The 19,120-nt window shown below is 38.8% G+C and overlaps 1 protein-coding gene across 1 annotated transcript in view; it reads right to left on the minus strand.

Annotated features, from left to right (window-relative positions):
* The window catches only part of LOC122797061 (echinoderm microtubule-associated protein-like 6), a 3,800,753-nt gene that overhangs the window by 1,679,479 nt on the left and 2,102,154 nt on the right, over window positions 1-19,120 (minus strand). Inside the window, exon 24 of the mRNA XM_044065838.1 lies at window positions 13,550-13,751. Coding sequence (XP_043921773.1) covers window positions 13,550-13,751 — 202 coding nt within the window. The remainder of the gene's footprint in view (window positions 1-13,549; window positions 13,752-19,120) is intronic.

The raw sequence follows: 19,120 nt of genomic DNA on the forward strand, positions 1-19,120 counted from the left end.
TAGCATTGAGTAGCATTACCCTCAGATTTTGCTTGCTTGTACCTGTTACGGTGGTGAATTTGTCATTTGAATCTTGCCTAAAAAAGGCACTATAGGGGTGGCAAGAGCCTTAGCCAATATCTGGAATCCCAAGGGCGACAGGTGCAAGCCATCTCTGGCAAAGCATCGTGATTTGCCGATTATGTCATCCCAGGCAGACAGATACTGGATCCCCTTAGAATAATAAAACAACATTTGTTAAATTACTCACGATTCTAAATACGCTGTAACTTTTTTCATCTCCAAACAACTATTCCACTTATGAATTCAATGAAGGATTACTGCAGGAGCCTAGCAACAGTTTTGGTACATACCATTAGTGCCTGGAATGGAGGGGGATTCACAGGAACTATCACAGAGCAATACGGAAGGTCCTTTGACTTAGTTAATCAGTTTATTGACTCAGCAAGTTTCCCAGATCAATACATCTCTCAAAACAGTGCAAGCTTTACAACCTTCAGGGTTCAATTCACTGGCCAATTCCCATTTAGAAAACTACAATTCCTCAAGGGGCTCCAATCGCTGATACTGGATCCTAGAGGTCCCGCGGTGGAAGTGGTGAGGATGGAAGGAATACCACTGAAGAGAGGGATGGATTTAGATCAAGGAATTTATTTTTTTCACAGTGAAGGGATGACACTGAGAAAGGCTGGGATGGCTATACCACTGACACAATTACGGAAGACTGAGAATTTAAAGGGTGGCTGGCACAGGACTATACTTTTTCAGGTGAACCAGTGACAACCAATGATAAGCAGGTTAGTCTGAAATTTCATTTGAGGGACTTTGAGAACAAATTGAAAAAGTTAAGAACTTTATAAATTGACAATGCATACCTTAAGGAGTGTTTGAACCATGCACACATTCTGAAAGGTTTAAGACTGTTTAAAATTCCCTTTAGAGTTACATCTGGCTCAAAAAAATATTTTAGTTTAACTGAAATGTTCAATAGACATGGAATGGAGTTATTAGAACTTATTATTAAATTTAACTACGAATGTATTGAGATTTTACTGAAAGAAGTAACATTTTTAGAGCAGGCATTACTATTATTACTGTTTACTGAATTTCAAAATAGCGTTAAAATTTGTTTTCATATGTTGATGAACATGCTGCTCTTGTTGTAAAAAAGGAGGAAAAGTTGTTAAGGGACAATAAGGAATACAAGGAGGGAAGGCATACCCTTTAGAGGGAAGGCAAGAAGATAAATACGTGAGGAAAAGTACAAATCACTATTGTCCACCCACAGTTAATGAGCAGCTGGACACAGTGCAAAGTGGTGAACACTTAAGAACAGAGGAACACCCTTTAGGGATGCATCAGGGAGGCAATTACCTCAATCCAGGCCCCATGAGATCAGAAAGGATAAAAATTTAAGGGAAGGGGTCAAACTTTCGATCGAGGACAGAGAGGAACTTGGGGAGGCAGAAACTATCCCGGGGGGGGGGGTTGGATACCCAGAGGAGTAACTTACAGGTAGAAGTTACCACAAATATGTCCACAGAGTTTTCTTCTAAGGATTCAATTGAAGTTAAGTTCGATGGAATAATGCTCACACAGAATGGTTTTAACATTTTTAACTATACAGGTAGAGAGATTAATGTATCTTATTTTAAATTGTTTGAGAAAGGTTTTAAGTTTGTTCCGAAACAGAAAAGTACTGTAACTGAAGCTATTTTAGACTTACAGTTTTTTACAAGGAAATTAAATTTATCTTATTTACAAAAGGATAGAATGAGTAATTTATCATGTCAAACTTTTAAAAAAAGCACATTTAATCCCCCCTTCATAAAGTATTACAGTTTTTTGAAAAGGACTGTGGAAAGGATCTTTATTTCTTATATAAGGAAAATAACATGTTTTTTACACAATTTAACAAGAGAAAAAAAGTTAATGTTGGAAGAGCTTTTGGGGGACAGAATCATTAGAGTTATGAAACCGGACAAGGGTGGGGGGGTGATGCTGACCTCACAGATGGATTATGTAAGGACAATTTTTGATATGCTTCTTGATAATAGCAGGTACTTAGTGGCATCAAAAATGAGATTAACATTAATCAAATATTTAATAACTTTAAAAATATAATTGATTGTAATTATAACATTAAACGATTTCTATTTCTTATATTCCCTATAGCATACTTCCATGATTGCCTAGATTCTTTCAACATCAATGCGATGCAAAAATTAAAGGAAAATAACTTGATATTCTGGCATCAGTTTATTGAAAATAAGAGTATTAAATCACTAAACTCTGTTTTATGTAGTTTTGATAATAGTCAAGACATTTGGTTATTTATACACGCATTACAGCAATTTATAGAAAACAAAATGAGAGTATCAATCAGTCTAGAGACTGAATCTATACCTAGTTTGATCCATCTTTTTAGTAGGTGTCTTGAAAAGCCAGATAATCAAAAATTAAGTATCTCACCTATCTCTAAGATACTAAGAGAAGACACTCTAAAGTTCGACTCAGATTTTTGGAATTACTATGTAAAGATTAATGAAGAACAAATATCTGATGAATCCAAACAATTGTTATTGAATTCTATGTATGGTACCTCTTCTTCATTATATTGGAGACTGTATACATGGAAATTTATGAATATGAGTTTCTATACTCTACATAAAATAAATCTTATACTCAAAAACAGTGAAAGTAAATGCTGGAAATGTGATGAATTATTACAGGCCAACTGGGTTCACATGTTCATTGAATGTAGTAATGTAGTTCAATACTATAAAGACTTCAGATATTTTGTAAATGCTTTATGGTCTGATAACTGTCATATTTCTAACTCGTTAATCCTATTCAATGTTCCTATACCTAATGTAATACCTAAATCTCAGATTCAGTTACTCTGGTCAATTCTTGCAACTGCCAGAAAAGTTATTACTTTGAACTGGAAAAGTAAACAAGATTTTATGTTTAAAGAATTCATTAATTTAGCAAAAGTTGTTTGTACAAAGAACTGCAAATCATTTGTTATAGAACTCATAACATTACTCATAAAAAATAGCATGTCAAAAATTGGAAAACCTTTTGAACAAATACTGATAACTTCTCATGGATAAAATGATGGTTTATCATGGATGAATGTAAATATTGTAAATAGTCTTGTTATTATTTTATTGTATTTGGTGTATGTACATTTGCATATGTTTATAATGAAAACAAAATAAAAATGCTTTTGAAAAAAAAAAATAGATTAACATTGCCCACAGGAAAATTGATTTGTTCTTACAGGACGCCTTATTCCAGAATGGGATTACCTTGGATACATATGAATTTTTGCTTAACAAAAATCAGTTGGTGCCCTCAGCGTTCGGTATCTCTAAGGTACACAAAGACGTGCTAGATCCCCGTATGGGTTAACTGCTGCAGCCCAGAGTTCTAAAACCTATCTCTTTGCTATGTATTTAGATAGGAAATTGAAGTCCCTTTTGAACCAGAACCCACATATTTTAAGGGATTTTTGGGATTTCTTAGCCAAAATGAATACAGATGTTCTTAAAGAACAAACATGTTTTCTGACAGTTAACGTAGTGGACCTTTTTTCATGTATTCTCCACAAAACAGGGTTGGAGTTAGTAGAAGATCTACTTACAGAAAGTCATCAGTTTGACGGGAATGAAATTAGTTTCCTAGTTGAATTAATGGAGTTAGTACTGAAAAACAACTTCCTTTATTTGGAAGGAGAATACTGCAAACAAGTCAGTGGATTTTCTATGGGGTCGGTTTGCACCCCCATTTTTGCTAACTTAGCCATGTTGCATAGGGAAAATAGATTTGTGATCAATTCAGAATATAGCTCGCTTTGGTCACACTACATCAGATTTTTGGATGACGTGTTTTTTGTGTGGCAGGGTGATCCCTCTGAAATAGATAGCTTTTTGGTTTATTTGGTCAGCACAACAGAGTTTTTAAGGTTTACGTATAGTTCTCATAAGACAGTCACCCACTATTTGGATGTCCAACTTGAATGGGAAGGGAACAACTTAAAGTCACGTATACACAGAAAAGATACCTTTTTGAACAGCTACCTTCATTTTGATAGTTGTCACCCTATGTATTGCAAGAAAAATGTAGTAAAAAATCAGTTTACTAGAGTGGTGAGGATGATCTCTGATGACGGATTATTGGAGGAAGAAATAAAAACAATAACTTCTATGTTCCATGACAGGGGAAATCCACTGGATTTGATAAACTTAATTAGAATGAAGTGATTGAGAATAGGGGGGTGAAGTTCGAATGTATCTTGAGTAAGCCCGAAATTATTAAAAGGAATAGGCCAAAACATTTGTAATCAAATGGAGAATTTTCAGCAAGCGATGGCAATAAAATATGATGGGTTAAGCCAAAGAGTTAAAAACATCATTTCCCAGAAATGGGTAATTTTGAAAACAGATCCTCATTTGTACCAACATTTAGGGGATAAACCCAGGTTCATACATAAGGTCCACAGGAACATCAAGGAAAGGTTACAATATGGTAAGGCAACAACTAAAAAAGGAACCAAAAAGTTTGGGAGATGTAACTTCTGTCCCTATATTACCAACAAGAAAACAATGACCTTGAAAAATACAACCCAGACAATTACTGTCTTTAAAAAAGGGGATTGTAATTCAGAAGGATTAGTGTACATGGTGCTCTGTGATAAATGTCTTTTGTTTTACGTTGGAAAGACTGAAAATAAATTTTGTAAGAGGATATACAAACACTTATATGATTTGAGCAAGGCTAACTGCAATAATGCATTTAATTTTTAAAGACACTCAATTGTAAGCGAAGGATTTTAAAAATTTAACTTTGGCACACTGGAAGTTGTCCCCCAGGACAACAGGGGGGCGCATGGGAGAACAGATTAGAGTACAAGGAGCTTCTTTGGCAATTGAGACTGGATGCTACAACGAAACCAGGTCTCAATGATTTTGTTTCCATCAATTCAGTACTCAAAATGAGATCAGCTAAATTATAGCTGTTAAGATTTTAGTTACACATTTTCATCTGAGATTATGGAAATTACTTATTATGAGGTTAATTGTACTGCTTTGTAAAAAGAATAACAGTTTTTGAAATACAGTGGATATAAAAAGTGTGAACACCTCTGTTAAAATGCCAGGTTTTTGTGATATAAAAAAATGAGACCATAATAAATAATTTCAAAACTTTTCCCACCTTTAATGTAACCTATAACCTGTACAACTCAATGGAAAAACAAACTAATCTGTTACGGGAAAAATATAAAAAATAAAAAACATACAATAAGATGGTTGCATAAGTGTGCACACCCTTAAACTAATAATTTGTTGAAGCACCTCTTGATTTAATTACAGCATTCAGTTTTCTTGGGTACACACCTGCCATCAATTAAAGAGACTCTAATTAACCCCAAATAAAGTTCAGCTGTCCTGGCAGGATTTTCCTGACATTTACTCAGTTGCTTCTTCAAAAGTCATGGTTCGCAGAGAGCTTACAAAGCATCAAAGGGATCTCATTATTGAAAGGTATCAGTCAGGAGAAGGGTACAAAAAAATTTCCACAGCATTGGATATACTAAGGAACACAGTGAAGACAGTCATCAAAAAGTGGAGAAAATATGGGACAACAGTGACATCGCAAAGAACTGGATATCCATCAAAAATTGATGAAAAGACAAGACTAAAACTGGTCAGGGAGGCTGCCAAGAGACCTACAGCAACACTGAAGGAGCTGCAGGAATTTCTGGCAAATATTGGTTGAGTACTACATGTGACAACAACTTCCCGTATTCTCCATATGTCTGGCCTATGGGGTAGGGTTGAAAGATGGAAGCATTTTCTTACACAGAAAAACATCCAGGCCCAGCTAAAATTTGCAAAACAATACATCAAATCTCCCAAAAGCATATGGGAAAATGTGTTATGGTCTGATGAGACCCTGGTTGAACTTTTTGGCTACAATTACAAAAGGTACGTTTGGCGCAAAAACAACACTTCGGATCACCAAAAGAACATAATCTCCATGGTGAAGCATGGTGGTGGCAGTATCATGCTTTGGGGTTGCTTTCTTCAGCTGGAACTGGGGCTTTAGTCAAGGTGGAGGGAATTATGAACAGTTCAAAATACCAGTCACATTTTGCCCAAAACCTTCAGGTGTCTGCTAGAAAGCCGAAGATGAAGAGGAATTTCACCTTTCAACACAAGACCCCAAGCATACATCCAAATCAACAAAAGAATGGCTTCACCAGTAGAAAATTAAAGTTTTGGAATGTCCCAGCCAGTACCCAGACCTAAATCCACTAGAAAATCTGTGGGGTGACCTGAAGAGGGCTGTGCACAACACATGCCCTTGCAATCTGAGAGATTTGGAGTGCTTTCGCAAGGAAGAGTGCGCAAATATTGCCAAGTCAAGATGTGCCATGCTGATAGAGTCCTACCCAAGAAGACTGAATGCTGCAATTAAATCAAAACTGTGCTTCAACAAAGTATTAGTTTAAGGGTATGCACACTTATGCAACCAGCTTATTTTACGATTATTTTTTATATTTTTTTTTCCTAACAGATTTGTTTGTTTTTCAATTGAATTGTATAGGTTATAGGTCACATTAAAGGTGGGAAAAGATTTGAAATGATTTATTGTGGTCTCATTTTTTTATATCACAAAAACCCGGCATTTTAACAGGAGTGTGTACACTTTTTATATCCACTATATGTTTCTTTGAAAGAGATGGGAACATGTTTAATTGATGACCAATTATTGTTAATTGAGGTTTTTAAAAAAGGTGGGCTTGTTTTAGGCAGTTTCAGTTCTGAAGAAGTCCTGGTGAATGGACGAAAGCACTTAACTTGAATCCGTTAGTATTTGGGAATTGTTTTTTATATTTTCAATAAACATCTACATTTTTGGACTGCCCTCAGTGTTTGGTTCCAAGCCCATGAATTCCCTGAACCTTGTCCTGAGGTTTAGGAAATATGCCACAACAGAGTCCTTGTGGGATTCACACTCACCCTCCCACTCATCTTGAATCAAATCTAGAGGTCCCCTCACCCTATCCCTATACAGCAACTCAAAAGGTGAAAAACCTGTGGATTCCCGGCGAACCTCTCTGTAAGCAAACAACAGATGGGGAAAATATTTGTCCCACTCCCTCTTGAACTGGTCTGCAAATGCCTGTAGCATCTGATTGAGTGTAAAGTTTAACTTCTCAACAAGACCATTAGTCTGGGGATGGTAGGGGGTAGTCTTTAGCTGCTTCACCCCACAGTGCTTCCACAAACAAGCCAGTAGGCCTGACATGAAATTGGCACCTCTGTCAGTCAGTATTTCTTTTGGGAAACCTACCCTGCTGAAAATCTTTAACAAAGCATTTGCCACCTTTTCTGCCTCAATGGAGGACAGAGCCACTATCTCAGGGTATCTGGTAGCATAATCTATGACCACTAGGATATAATTTTCCCTGTGGAACTTGGGGTACTCAGAGGCCACACAATATCCATAGCTACCCTCTGAAATGGCTCCACAATCACAGGCAAAGGCATCAAAGGAGCTTTCACCTTGTCTCCCGCCTTGCTTATCTTTTGGCACTGCTCACAGGTCCTGCAGTACCCTGTTACATCTCTGAAAATCCCAGGCCAATAAAAGTTCTGCATAATACATCTCTTTGTATGCTTTATGCCCATATAACCTGCAAAGGGAATATCATGAGCTATGGCTAGGAATGCCAGATGGTAGGCTCTGGATCCTACCAACTGCTGCATTCTCTCACCCTCTAGCCCTCCCTCAGAGGTCCACTCTCTATACAGTAATCCTTTATCCCAGTATACAGATTCCTCTTTCCCCTTGAGAATCAAGTGCCTCACTGGCTACCTCCCTCAGGCCTTGTAATGTAGTGTCTGAGAGCTGAGCCTGTCTCAACTCTCTCTTTGTAACCCTTCCCAGCTCCCCTTCCACAGGAAGTATGGCATCATGTGACAGCGGTGCCTCACTGTCAGCCTAGGTACTACTACTCAACTCTGCCCTTGCAGTCACTCTGTCCAAGAGAACATCAGTACCCACAAGCAGCTGTGGATCATCTTCAGTTTTACTGCTACTGGGTAACTCCCTCCCTGAAGTAACCACCTCACCAGTCCTGGCTGCAAGTGTGCGGTCTGTCTGGGCATCCTCAAGCCTACCAAACCCACATGCTTGTCTCAAAGCCTGACTGTGTGTAACTGCATGCAAACATGGTACTGCATTATCAAAATCATACCCTATCAGGACATCTGCAGGGATATCCTCGAACGCACCTACTTGCTGGCTTCCTTTTGCACCCTCGCAGTCAAGGTGAAGCCTAGCCAAAGGTATCTGGAATGGAGTCCCTCCTAAAGCTCTGACTGGAGTAGACTGCCCAAGCAAGTAGTGTTCCTCTTTACCCATTGCAGGCTTCACAATGGTTAGGTCAGAGGCTGTGTCTCTATTAGCAGTGGCCTCTTTCCCATCCACTAAAATAGGATATAATCTCTTGTGGCAGTTTTGTACCCTTGCTGTCTCGAGACAACTTACTGCTGGCATTTTGTTATTCCCACTTACTGGCTCTCCCACCTTTTGTTCCCCACCTTGCCTCCGTGGACATCTATATGCTACATGGCCCCACTGTTTGCATTTAAAACATTTAACGCTTGGTCCTGGACATGTACCTGGACTAGTGGCTTCCTCTGTTACTGGTGGACTCAGTTGGAGCGGTTCAGGCTGCCCACTATGGGTTCCCTTCGTCCCATGAGCAGCACTGGGTATCACTTTCCTGTGCAGTGATGCCCTGCTTACTAGGTACAGGTCTCCCTTCTTCCCCAACTCATCTGCAGTATTGCATTGTCTATCAGCTAACCGGATTCTCATGTCTTAAAGCAAAGTGCTAAGAGTTGTTCCCTCACCAAAAGGTCTGCCAGCCCTTCAAAAGTGGTGACCTGACATCCACTCACCCACCTATGAAAATAAGTGCTTAGTTCAGAAATATATTCATGCACACTTTCATCTGCCTTCCGTCTATGCTCACAAACATTTTCCTATAAGCTTCATGTGTTAACTTAAAACATTCTAACAAACAATTTTTGACAGTATTATAATTTAAGCAGTTACAGCTTTACCACGGAGTAAAGGGGTCAGGAACCGTACCCAGAGCCCTTGGTCAACATTATACTGTTTACATACCCTTTCAAACATATGAATGAAACTATCAAAATTATCCCCCTCTGTAAATTGCAGAAGAAATTTACTGACCTTTGTTGCTTCTGATGTTCAGTTACTCCCTTCCCCATTACCTCCATGACCCAGGCGAAGAGTCAGCATCTCCTTCTCATGTTGCCTTTGCCTGTCATTCTCCTCAGCCTCCAGACATCACAGTTTCTCATTTTCCGCAGCCTCCAGATGTCTCAGTCTCTCTGCTGCTTCTATTTCCAAATGTTTGGCCTCCAGTTCTAGTCTCTTTAACTCCAGTTGAAATTTTTAAATCCTCTGTGGAAAAGTGGAACTGTCCATTTTCTGAGAGTTGTACATCTCCAAGGCCACCCTGCTTGTCCTCCTGATTGCTGGTCTGCGATGCAGCTGCGCCCAAGGCTACAATCACTTCTGCCTTAGTCAGGTTGGCATCTACCAGTCCTTTAGCCTGGTACATGTCAGCCAACTGGCTCCTTATCAGATTGCCATATTCCTCTGCTGACATACTTGTCTGCTCTCCCTGACTAACTAAGCTAATAAAAAAATAAAACAATTGTGATATGAAACTCTGAATGTTTGCTGTATGGCTGATTGAGAGGACAAACACCTTCCTTAGTGACTACTGTTTACAGACTACAGGAATTCAATATCCACACCACTACAAGTCAATTAATATGCGATGTGGCTATCCCACCACCGCCAACCAATTAATATGTGACACCCCTGCACTGGCCCAGTAATCAAAGAGCCTCAGTCCTCACCACTGGCAACAGTAGGAAGCGAACACAGTGGGAGAATGACAAGTACACACACAGTAAAGTACAATTTCCCTTAAGAGCACACAGAGATCACAGTCAGTCTGGGACTTTTTTTCTCCCTCTTTATCCAGATCCCCAATAAGACTCCCCACTGGCACAGCTATAGTGTTGAGATCCTAGCTGAGTGGCCAAACCAAGATCTTCAGTACCCACTCTTTGTGTGTCCCTGCCCAAGTAGCTGACACACAAACTCTTTGAGATTTGATTTTTCACACTCACACACACACACACACACACACACACACACACACACACACACACACACACACACACACACACATACTCTCTCCTGGGAAAGGCTGGCACAGGTTTACTAGCTAAGCCCCCTTCTGCCCAGATTATAAGGTAGTTTCCACTGCCACCAGCCACTATTTATCAGCTACTTAAGGCCCTTAACAAAGGGTGTCCAATCTATGTTATTATTATCCAGATGGTAGTCTGACCAAGAGCAAGGCTATTTAGGAGTTGCCTGTACAGTGTCACCATATAGATATGCAAGTGCTCTCAGAGCTTAAATATGTCTCACAAATATCAGCCACAAATATAGGTTTAATATCTTTACTAATAAATAATAAAAGAACAAGACAATACTAAATATGTATTCACAGTGACTTCAGAGTTCAAAATCACAGGAAATATTTAAAACAACATTGCAGGACAACCTCAAATAAATAAAGACAACATCTAAGCTATACTTTACTATATTCCTATCTGAATATAAAAGAGTCACTATGCCTTAAAAGCTTACTTACAGAACAACATGCAGGCATTAGTGCAGAAGGTGGTGATGAGTGGATGTTTCCAGGTAAAAGACAAAATACAAAATGCACAGTCTCTCTCTGAGAGAGTTCTTAAATTAATATCAAGTATTACTGCTGGGTTAGCTTGGATGACATCACTTTTTGTCATCTGATTTTTAGTTCCCAAGCTAAACCCCCTTTGTCAGAAACTAACAGAATTTTAGCATCTTACTGTGAAAAATGCTCATCTCTCAGATGTTTGAAGACCCTGAATTCATAAAAAATAAAACACTTCTGCATCTCAAACCTAGTAATTACTTCTCTTCCAAGACAATACAAAAAACTTCTAGCTCTGGACAGTGTGTCTGCTACTGAACTGAAACTGAGAGATAACTGTTATAGCACAATCGTAAAACAATTTACTTTCAACTTATTTTCTTAAAGTTTTGCAAGTTAACCCTTTGTGTTCTAGTTTCTACTGTTAAAACATATACATTTACACAATTACAACAGTTTATATACATCGTTGAAGGTTGGGCATCGGGCTGGCAACTCGACACCATAAAAAACAACTGCCAATCATTAGCGGACCGGAGTTCCGCTGTGGCGACCTCTAACCGGGAAAAGCCGAAAGACAAACAACAACAGCATATACATTTCTATTCTAAGCCAGCAGGGCATGCTGTGGTTACATTTTAGCATAGTACTTTATACCTTCACCCACACGTCAGTATGAATCATATCAATATTCACAAATGACATAGAATTATTTACAAAATTCCAGATGGCTGGACTGGCAGTATTTCCTGTTCTGACAATATATATATATATATATATATATATATATAAAAGCATAATAAAATCACATGACTATGTCTAATTATCTACTTAATTGATTATACCTGGTCATGTAGATATCTAAGTGCTGGTTAGTAAGTATATGTTTGTCTGTCAAATGCAGCATGCCTTAATATATGTGCATGCTTCAAATACATTTGCTTATATACATACCTCTCAACTGTCCCTGATTTTCAGGGATGTCCCTGATTTTGACTCAAAATTTAGCTCTGTCCCTCTTAATCACTCCCAAAACTAGTGACTTTTGGAGGAAAGGTGGTGAATTACACTTAATGAATAATGACAATAATTAACAGTTGCAGACTTCTTTTACTTCAGAAAATGTGTATTAATTCATATGCTCTGATTCTGTCAATGTTTCTTGTTGATAGCACTAATATTTTAAAAGTGTTCCTGATCGTTCCTGATTCAGTTGAAATTTGTCCCCGATTGGTTGAGAGGTCTGCTTATATACTGTTATGTGAAGTTTATAGTGTAGAATCACTGCTCTCAGTATTACTGTTTGGTAAAAAAATGTTGCTGTCAGCATGGCTGGTGTTGTGACTGACTATGATGTTTAGTCCAGACCATATACCAGGTTAATAAAATGAAATAAATAAAATTCTTCCCCATAAATAAAAATACTCTGGTACAATATATGAATTCTGATTGTAAGCACTGGCACAATCATATTTTCTTCTGTTGCTTAGCTGTGTTGATTAGCAAAATAAAACTAGTTTTGTGAATTTACATTCTGGTGACTATGACATTTCTGTAGTCTATGATTCTGCTGAGTCTGTGTCTCCACTTGCTGTCATTTTATGCTTTATCATAATGTAGCCATATAATCGTAAGCTCCAGTATCTCAGGCCTCGGTGTCACTGTAACATAACCATCTTATTTTGCTTCATATTTTGGCTTATCTCTAAATCAAGGTCGAGAAACAGGAAGGTGAGAGTCAGTGGAGTCCAGAAAAAGGGGTGGTAAGATGGCATGCCCTGTAAATGAGGTCCTCCATGGACCATAAGCCTGTACAGGCTGATCTTCATATTTACCTTTGTGAGTCAAATGCAATGTATATAAAACTAGTCTGGATTCCTTTCAATTCTGCTTTTGATGAATGACATCTTTTTAAGAATCTTCAGCCAATATCCACCACCATGTGTCTTCTTTTTGCTAATCCCTAATGCAAAGTTCCTTACAAGGAAGGGTCTCTGTCACTGGATGCTCAGTCTTTGTCTTCCATGAACTGCCTATTACCTCCTCTAGTCTACTTCAGAGCTCTTTGGTGACAGCCTGCTCTCCTTGTGCACTCATTTACAAATATACAGCTGTCCTACTGAAACAACTAAACAGCATTTAGGATCCAGAGGGTCTATTCTAATTAACATCATCCAAGACTTAGAGTCAGCTTATCTCTGCACACACAAATAAACTCAAAAGATCATTATGTCTAGTAAGAATTTTCAGGAGCAATGTGACTATCTCACAAGTTTTTGCAAATGCATACAGAGAAAGTGACAGTATCACATAAGTATGCACATAGACACACACACACACACACACACACACACACACACACACACACACACACACACACACGCACAGAGATACACACACAGAAACTTTAAAACATTAAGCATGTCCTCATTGTAAAACACAGATGACAGATCCTGAAATGATGGAAACAGAAAAAAAAACAGTCATATTTCTGTAAATGTTACCATTGGTAACTATCCTAAAATATTTTTATTTATGATGACAGAAAATGAGCTATGTGCAGTTTTTATAATACTGGTTCTTCAGTATTTTTGGCATATTCCACAGACACATCAGATCAAAACATTTACAAAATCTGATTTCCATTTAGCTACTACTATGAAAATTAGTGAATAAAGTTGAGTATCGTAAGGTATAGTTAGTTGCATGAAACATTACCTCCATCCTCTTCTGTGTCTGTATCAGAGTCTTCACTGTCCACTAGTTTGCTTTCTCTGTTGCTGTTAGACTCTCTCTTCCAAATCATGAGAGCAGTGTCTGCGCCACCCACCGTCAGTAGCACTGAATCATCCTGTAACCATCTGACGTTTGTAACATGAGCACTGTGGCCTATGTATTTCTTACACTTTGCATTCTGACCCTGAAATATAAACATTAAGGTAAGTATGCATTCAGTATGGAAATACTGTGAAAAAACAGATGATCCTTTTGTCTTTGTTTATAAATATTAACAGTTGCTACATACCTCACAACTGTTCCTGATTTTGCAGAACATGACTAATATTTTTGCCATGTCCTTCATAACATTTTTGATTTTCTGATAAATCACTAATTACTGTCAGTTACTAATGCCATTTATTAGAGTTTCATACTTATTACTGTCCAAAAAATGCATACTGATACATATCTCTTCTATTAACCTTTTAAGGTCCACAGTGTAAACTCACTGTCCCTGCATAGAGTATTACAGTAATTTCTAAGGTAGCTTTCTAGTTATTTTTTATTTTTGCTGGTATAGTTTATATTTTGGATATTAGAAGCTTATGTTTTTGTTTTTGTTTGCTCCCAATTTCAGTAAACCTGATTCAGAGTTCCTCTAAATGACAGTGCTAAGGTAGAAATACTATTTCTTTTTTAAATGCTGAATGATATGTATGGTAAACTGGTGAAACTGCTACATTGTTGCAATATTGTCTGGTAATAGTATATTCCACCTAGTTACACTGATTGCTGCTACTGAATACTCTGTTTCTGTAAGTTAAATAAAGTGCTGAATGATATTTATGGTAAACCTGTGAAACTGCTACATTGTTGCCTTATTGCCTGGTAATAGTATATTCCAACCAGTTACACTGCTGCTACTGTATATTCTGTTTCTGTAAGTTAAACATACATTGTAAAGTGCAGAATGATATTTATGGTAAACTGGTGAAACTGCTACATAGTTGCAATATTGCCTGGTAATAGGATATTCTAACTAGTTATACTGACTGTTGCTGAATAAGACTGGTTGCAGAGTCCGAATGTATTTCATTTGATGACTTCTAATAGGCTATGGTCACTTGCTCTACTTTCTGTACAATATTTATGATGGTTGTGCTTATTTTGATGTCCTTATTTTATTGCTTTTAGTCTTACATTCCTTCTTTTTCTCTTCTTTGCATCTTTTAGAGCCACAGAGGACCTGATCACTTTGCCCCCCCACCACTTGTGTGAGCAAGGAATCCTCTCACTCCAGCTAAAAGCAAAGAAAAGTCTAACCAGCAATCGTCCAAAAATAGACTGCAGCCCCAGGTTTAACTCCAGGAACCTTGTTGTTGCCACTTGTGTAGTGTAGGTGCCAGCTTTTGTGACTACTGTTATGCCTTGTTAAAATCTGTTACAGTCAGCTAGAGTGCATACCCCATGGGCAACAGCTGCAAACCTTCTTCCTCCTAGCCCACCCCCACCCCTTTCATCCTTTTCACTGTTGATAATTTGTTGTATGTTAAGGTATTTGGCCCCTCTCAATAGTCATAGCCTTCAGTCCCTTCTCCTCGATACTTGTTCTTCACTAAACACCAAACAGAGGTCCAAAGTCTCCAGCTGCTTTTATCTTTAGCTACATTGTGTGCAGCAAACAATGAGCAAAGGTGAATACAAATATAAAAGAGAATAAAATCTGCCATTGCAGACTAGTAAGCAGCATACAACCTCTACCTGTGGTGTACTCCTACACATAGTTTTTCTTGGAGAAACCTTCCAGTCCTTGAACAATGGTGCCTGTATGTTTACCTTATTTCCTTGGCTGTCCTTTGATAATTAGCTAGGTTAGCAGAGTGCCTTGAATTCTCCCCTGCTACTTTAAATTCCAATTGATGGTCCCCCCCCCCCCCAAGTGATTGCTCAGGTACAACACACAAAGGTTTTAAAAACCCTGGATGCCATATTTGCTCTAACTGCAGCTGAAAGCCCTCCAGGTGTACCATCTCTAGTAAGTGTCCCTGGACTAGCTGATAGTTTTTTTTAGCTAAGTTCTATCTGGAAGTTGTAGCCCCGCTCCCTTCGCTCCACTCATTTCGCTCCCCTCCCACCCCCATATCATTACCTTTATACCTATCCATACAACCACATCCCCTCACTTCCTCCCAAATCGCCCATCCCTCTATGTCCTGTTCTCATACTACCTCCCTTCTTTGCTCCTCCCAACACATACCTACTATCCACTATCACAGACTACTATACCTTACTCCCACCCCTTCCTCTCATCCTCTGTTCTACATGCCTTAAAGTGACATGTCTCTTACAACTGAAACTATACTTTTACCTTCTCTACTCCTTATACTCTATCACCTCACCTCCTATCAATCACAATTACCTACTCCCTATTTCCATCCCTTAAACACCACTCTTAACTCAAGTACTACACCACAACCCTATCTACTAATTTGTCCCTCCATCCTTCCCCCCACCACTCCCATTCCTAAAATAAAAATATCTCCCCCCTCCCCTTTAAAACAAAAAAAAAAAAACAAAGTCTACTTACTCAAATTAAAACCCCATTAATAACCACTACTTCTGTCTGGTGACATTCATCCTAACCCAGGCCCTCCAGACACTACTCTGAACAATAACCCCCCCCCCACCCCAGTATCTAAGCCTGCCAACCCATCCAACCCACAAAAACAAGTACAATTCTGCTCTATCAGCGTCAGGAGCCTTGTAAATAAAGTTCAAGAACTCCATGCTTGGATAGCTAACTATACTCCTGACATAGCTACCCTAACTGAAACATGGTTAAAACCACACCATTCGGACAATGAAATCATCCCTCCTGGCTATAATGTCCTTAGATTAGATCGATCTAAAAGAAAAGGAGGAGGAGTCTCCATACTCTAATCCAATTGTCTCTCCCAAATCAGTCCCACACTAGACTTACCCTCCTTCTCGCCAGCTGAACTCCTACTGACCAACTTCAATCTTAACAGTTTCAACACCATAACTGTTGCAGCAATCTATATTCCCCCTGGTGATAATATTATCATACTTGAGAACATCCTATCTCACCTCTCACATACCATCCACAATGAAAAAATTATACTGGGAGATGTAAATATTGATTGGCTTACAATACAAGCTCCCAACACTACTTCCTGTACAAACTTACATGGGTCTGAGCAGCTAATCACAACCCCAACCTACATTAATAAATCTCACCTACATAGCTCTCTTCTTGACTGGATATTGGTCTCCCACCCTCAAAACTATCATAACTCCCAAACCCTTCCAAATGCCCTCAGCGATCACTGCCCTATAAGTTACCAGACATACTCCCCACCTTACCAAACCTAACAAATTTATTACCACACGCTCACTTTCACATTTCTGTCCTAACGCCTTTATTCACTAACTCTCCAAAATTAACTGGTCTTACCTCATCACTCTTCCTTTAGATGAAGCTGTCCACTCCTTCAACACTACATTCCTAAACATTCTTAACTCCCTTGCTCCTCTTCTCACAATTAGAATCAAATCTAATACTGCTCCCTGGCTCACTAAATCTACTAGAACCCTCATGAAAGACTGGGATAGGATTTGGAAAATGTGGACTAAAACTAGGACCCCTTCTCTTCTTCAGAAATATAAAGAACTCAGAAATAAAATAAAAAAAATCATCCATTATGACAAAATAAACTACTATGCCAATCCTCCCTCTACTCTTAAATCAGACCCAAAGAAATTCTGCAGCTCTATTAAACAGACTCTTCATCCAGGAAACCCTTCCTCTCCTAACCCATGTCCCAATGCAACACCTGAAGACATAGCCAACAAATTTAACAATCATTTTATAAACTCAATAACCTCCATAATAAATTTTCCCCCCAGAAACAACACTAGCACCCCCACAAACTCTATACTTCTTCCAAACTCTCCTAACTCCTTCTCTCTAAAAGCAGCATCAACTAACTATGTAAAGTCATTACTCTCTAAACTTAAACCTTGCTCCCCATCTGTTGACAAGCTACCCTCTCTTTTTTCCTGCAGATTGCCTCTGAACCTCTTGCCTATCCTGTATCCATCTTAATTAACCGATCAATTTCTGAATCCTATGTCCCCACTGTATGGCAGAATTTCTTTACTCTACCCATTCACAAAGGGGGCAACTCCTCAGACATATCCAACTTGAGACCGATTGCCATACTCTCTCCAGTCTCAAAAATCCTAAAGAAATGCATTCACAAGCAGATGATGCATTATCTTCACCAGGAAAACCTTCTCACACCCACACAGTATGGTTTCTGTCCCAAGCATAGTACTACTACTGCACTCATATCATTCATAATCTCCCTAGCTCGGGATAACAATAAACATGTCTCATGTCTATTCCTTGACCTTTCTAAAGCCTTTGACACTGTGTCTCACCCACTCCTTCTAGATAAACTCATTAACTTACATTTCTCTCCCCCTACTATCTCCTGGTTCTCCAACTATCTCTCTACCCACCAGCAATCAGTTAAATGGCTCTCTGCACTATCCTCCCCTCTCACTGTACAAATGGGAGTCCCCCAAGGGTCCATACTTGGACAACTACTCTAATATTTTCACCAACTTGCTCTACTCCTCTTGTCCCCAGTCATCTCTTGTGCAATATGCTGATGACTCAGCTGTTATAACCATTGCTGACAACCAAACTGACCTCCTCTCAACTACCCAGGCATCCTTCCACACCATTAAGACTTGGCTTAGTAATAACAGACTGATACTTAATCCAGAAAAAACTAAGCTCCTACTCTTCCTCCCTAAAAACATCACCACACTCAAAAATACATTTACCATCTTATCCTGCAACAACACTATAATCTCAGCTGAATCTAGTACTAAATTGCTAGGTGTTACAATAGATGATCAGCTTAAGTTTGATCTCCATATTACTAACTTGGTAAAAAGTACTCCTCAGAAACTTGGACACCTTTTCCGCAGCAAGAAATACTTAACTAACACTACCTGAATAACTCTCTCCCAGGCTTTATTACTCCCAACACTCCTGTACAGCTGCCACATATTCACAAACCTAAATTCTACACTTATTTCCAAGCTTGAAACTACCTATAATAAGATTGCCAGATTTGCAGCTAACCAAACCTTCAAGTCACACCACTGCTTAGCACTACAGCAACTAGACTGGCTAGAATTCCATCAACTGCTCCAACTATACCAACTACAAATCATCCACTCTATCCTCTATCTACCCTCCTTCTGCCCCAGCCTCTCCACTATCATATCCAAATATTCCCCTGCAAGGATGCTATGCAGCTCAAATCAAGAATTATTAGACATCTACTAACCCAAAACCAAAATAGGCTGCCTTCTCTATAACTATAACCCAGCTATATCCTAGAACCAACTCCTCTTGGAAATAAAATCCCTCCAGCATAGCAAAAGTTTTAAATTAGCCACAAGGAAATACCTAAAAACAAAATGGTCTTGCCACTGTAGCCAACCACCCTGAAACCATCATCCTTTTACCTA

Source organism: Protopterus annectens, chromosome 3.part0 (assembly GCF_019279795.1).
Source record: "Protopterus annectens isolate FY-2018-M chromosome 3.part0, PAN1.0, whole genome shotgun sequence".
Classification (NCBI taxonomy): Eukaryota; Metazoa; Chordata; order Ceratodontiformes; family Protopteridae; genus Protopterus; species Protopterus annectens.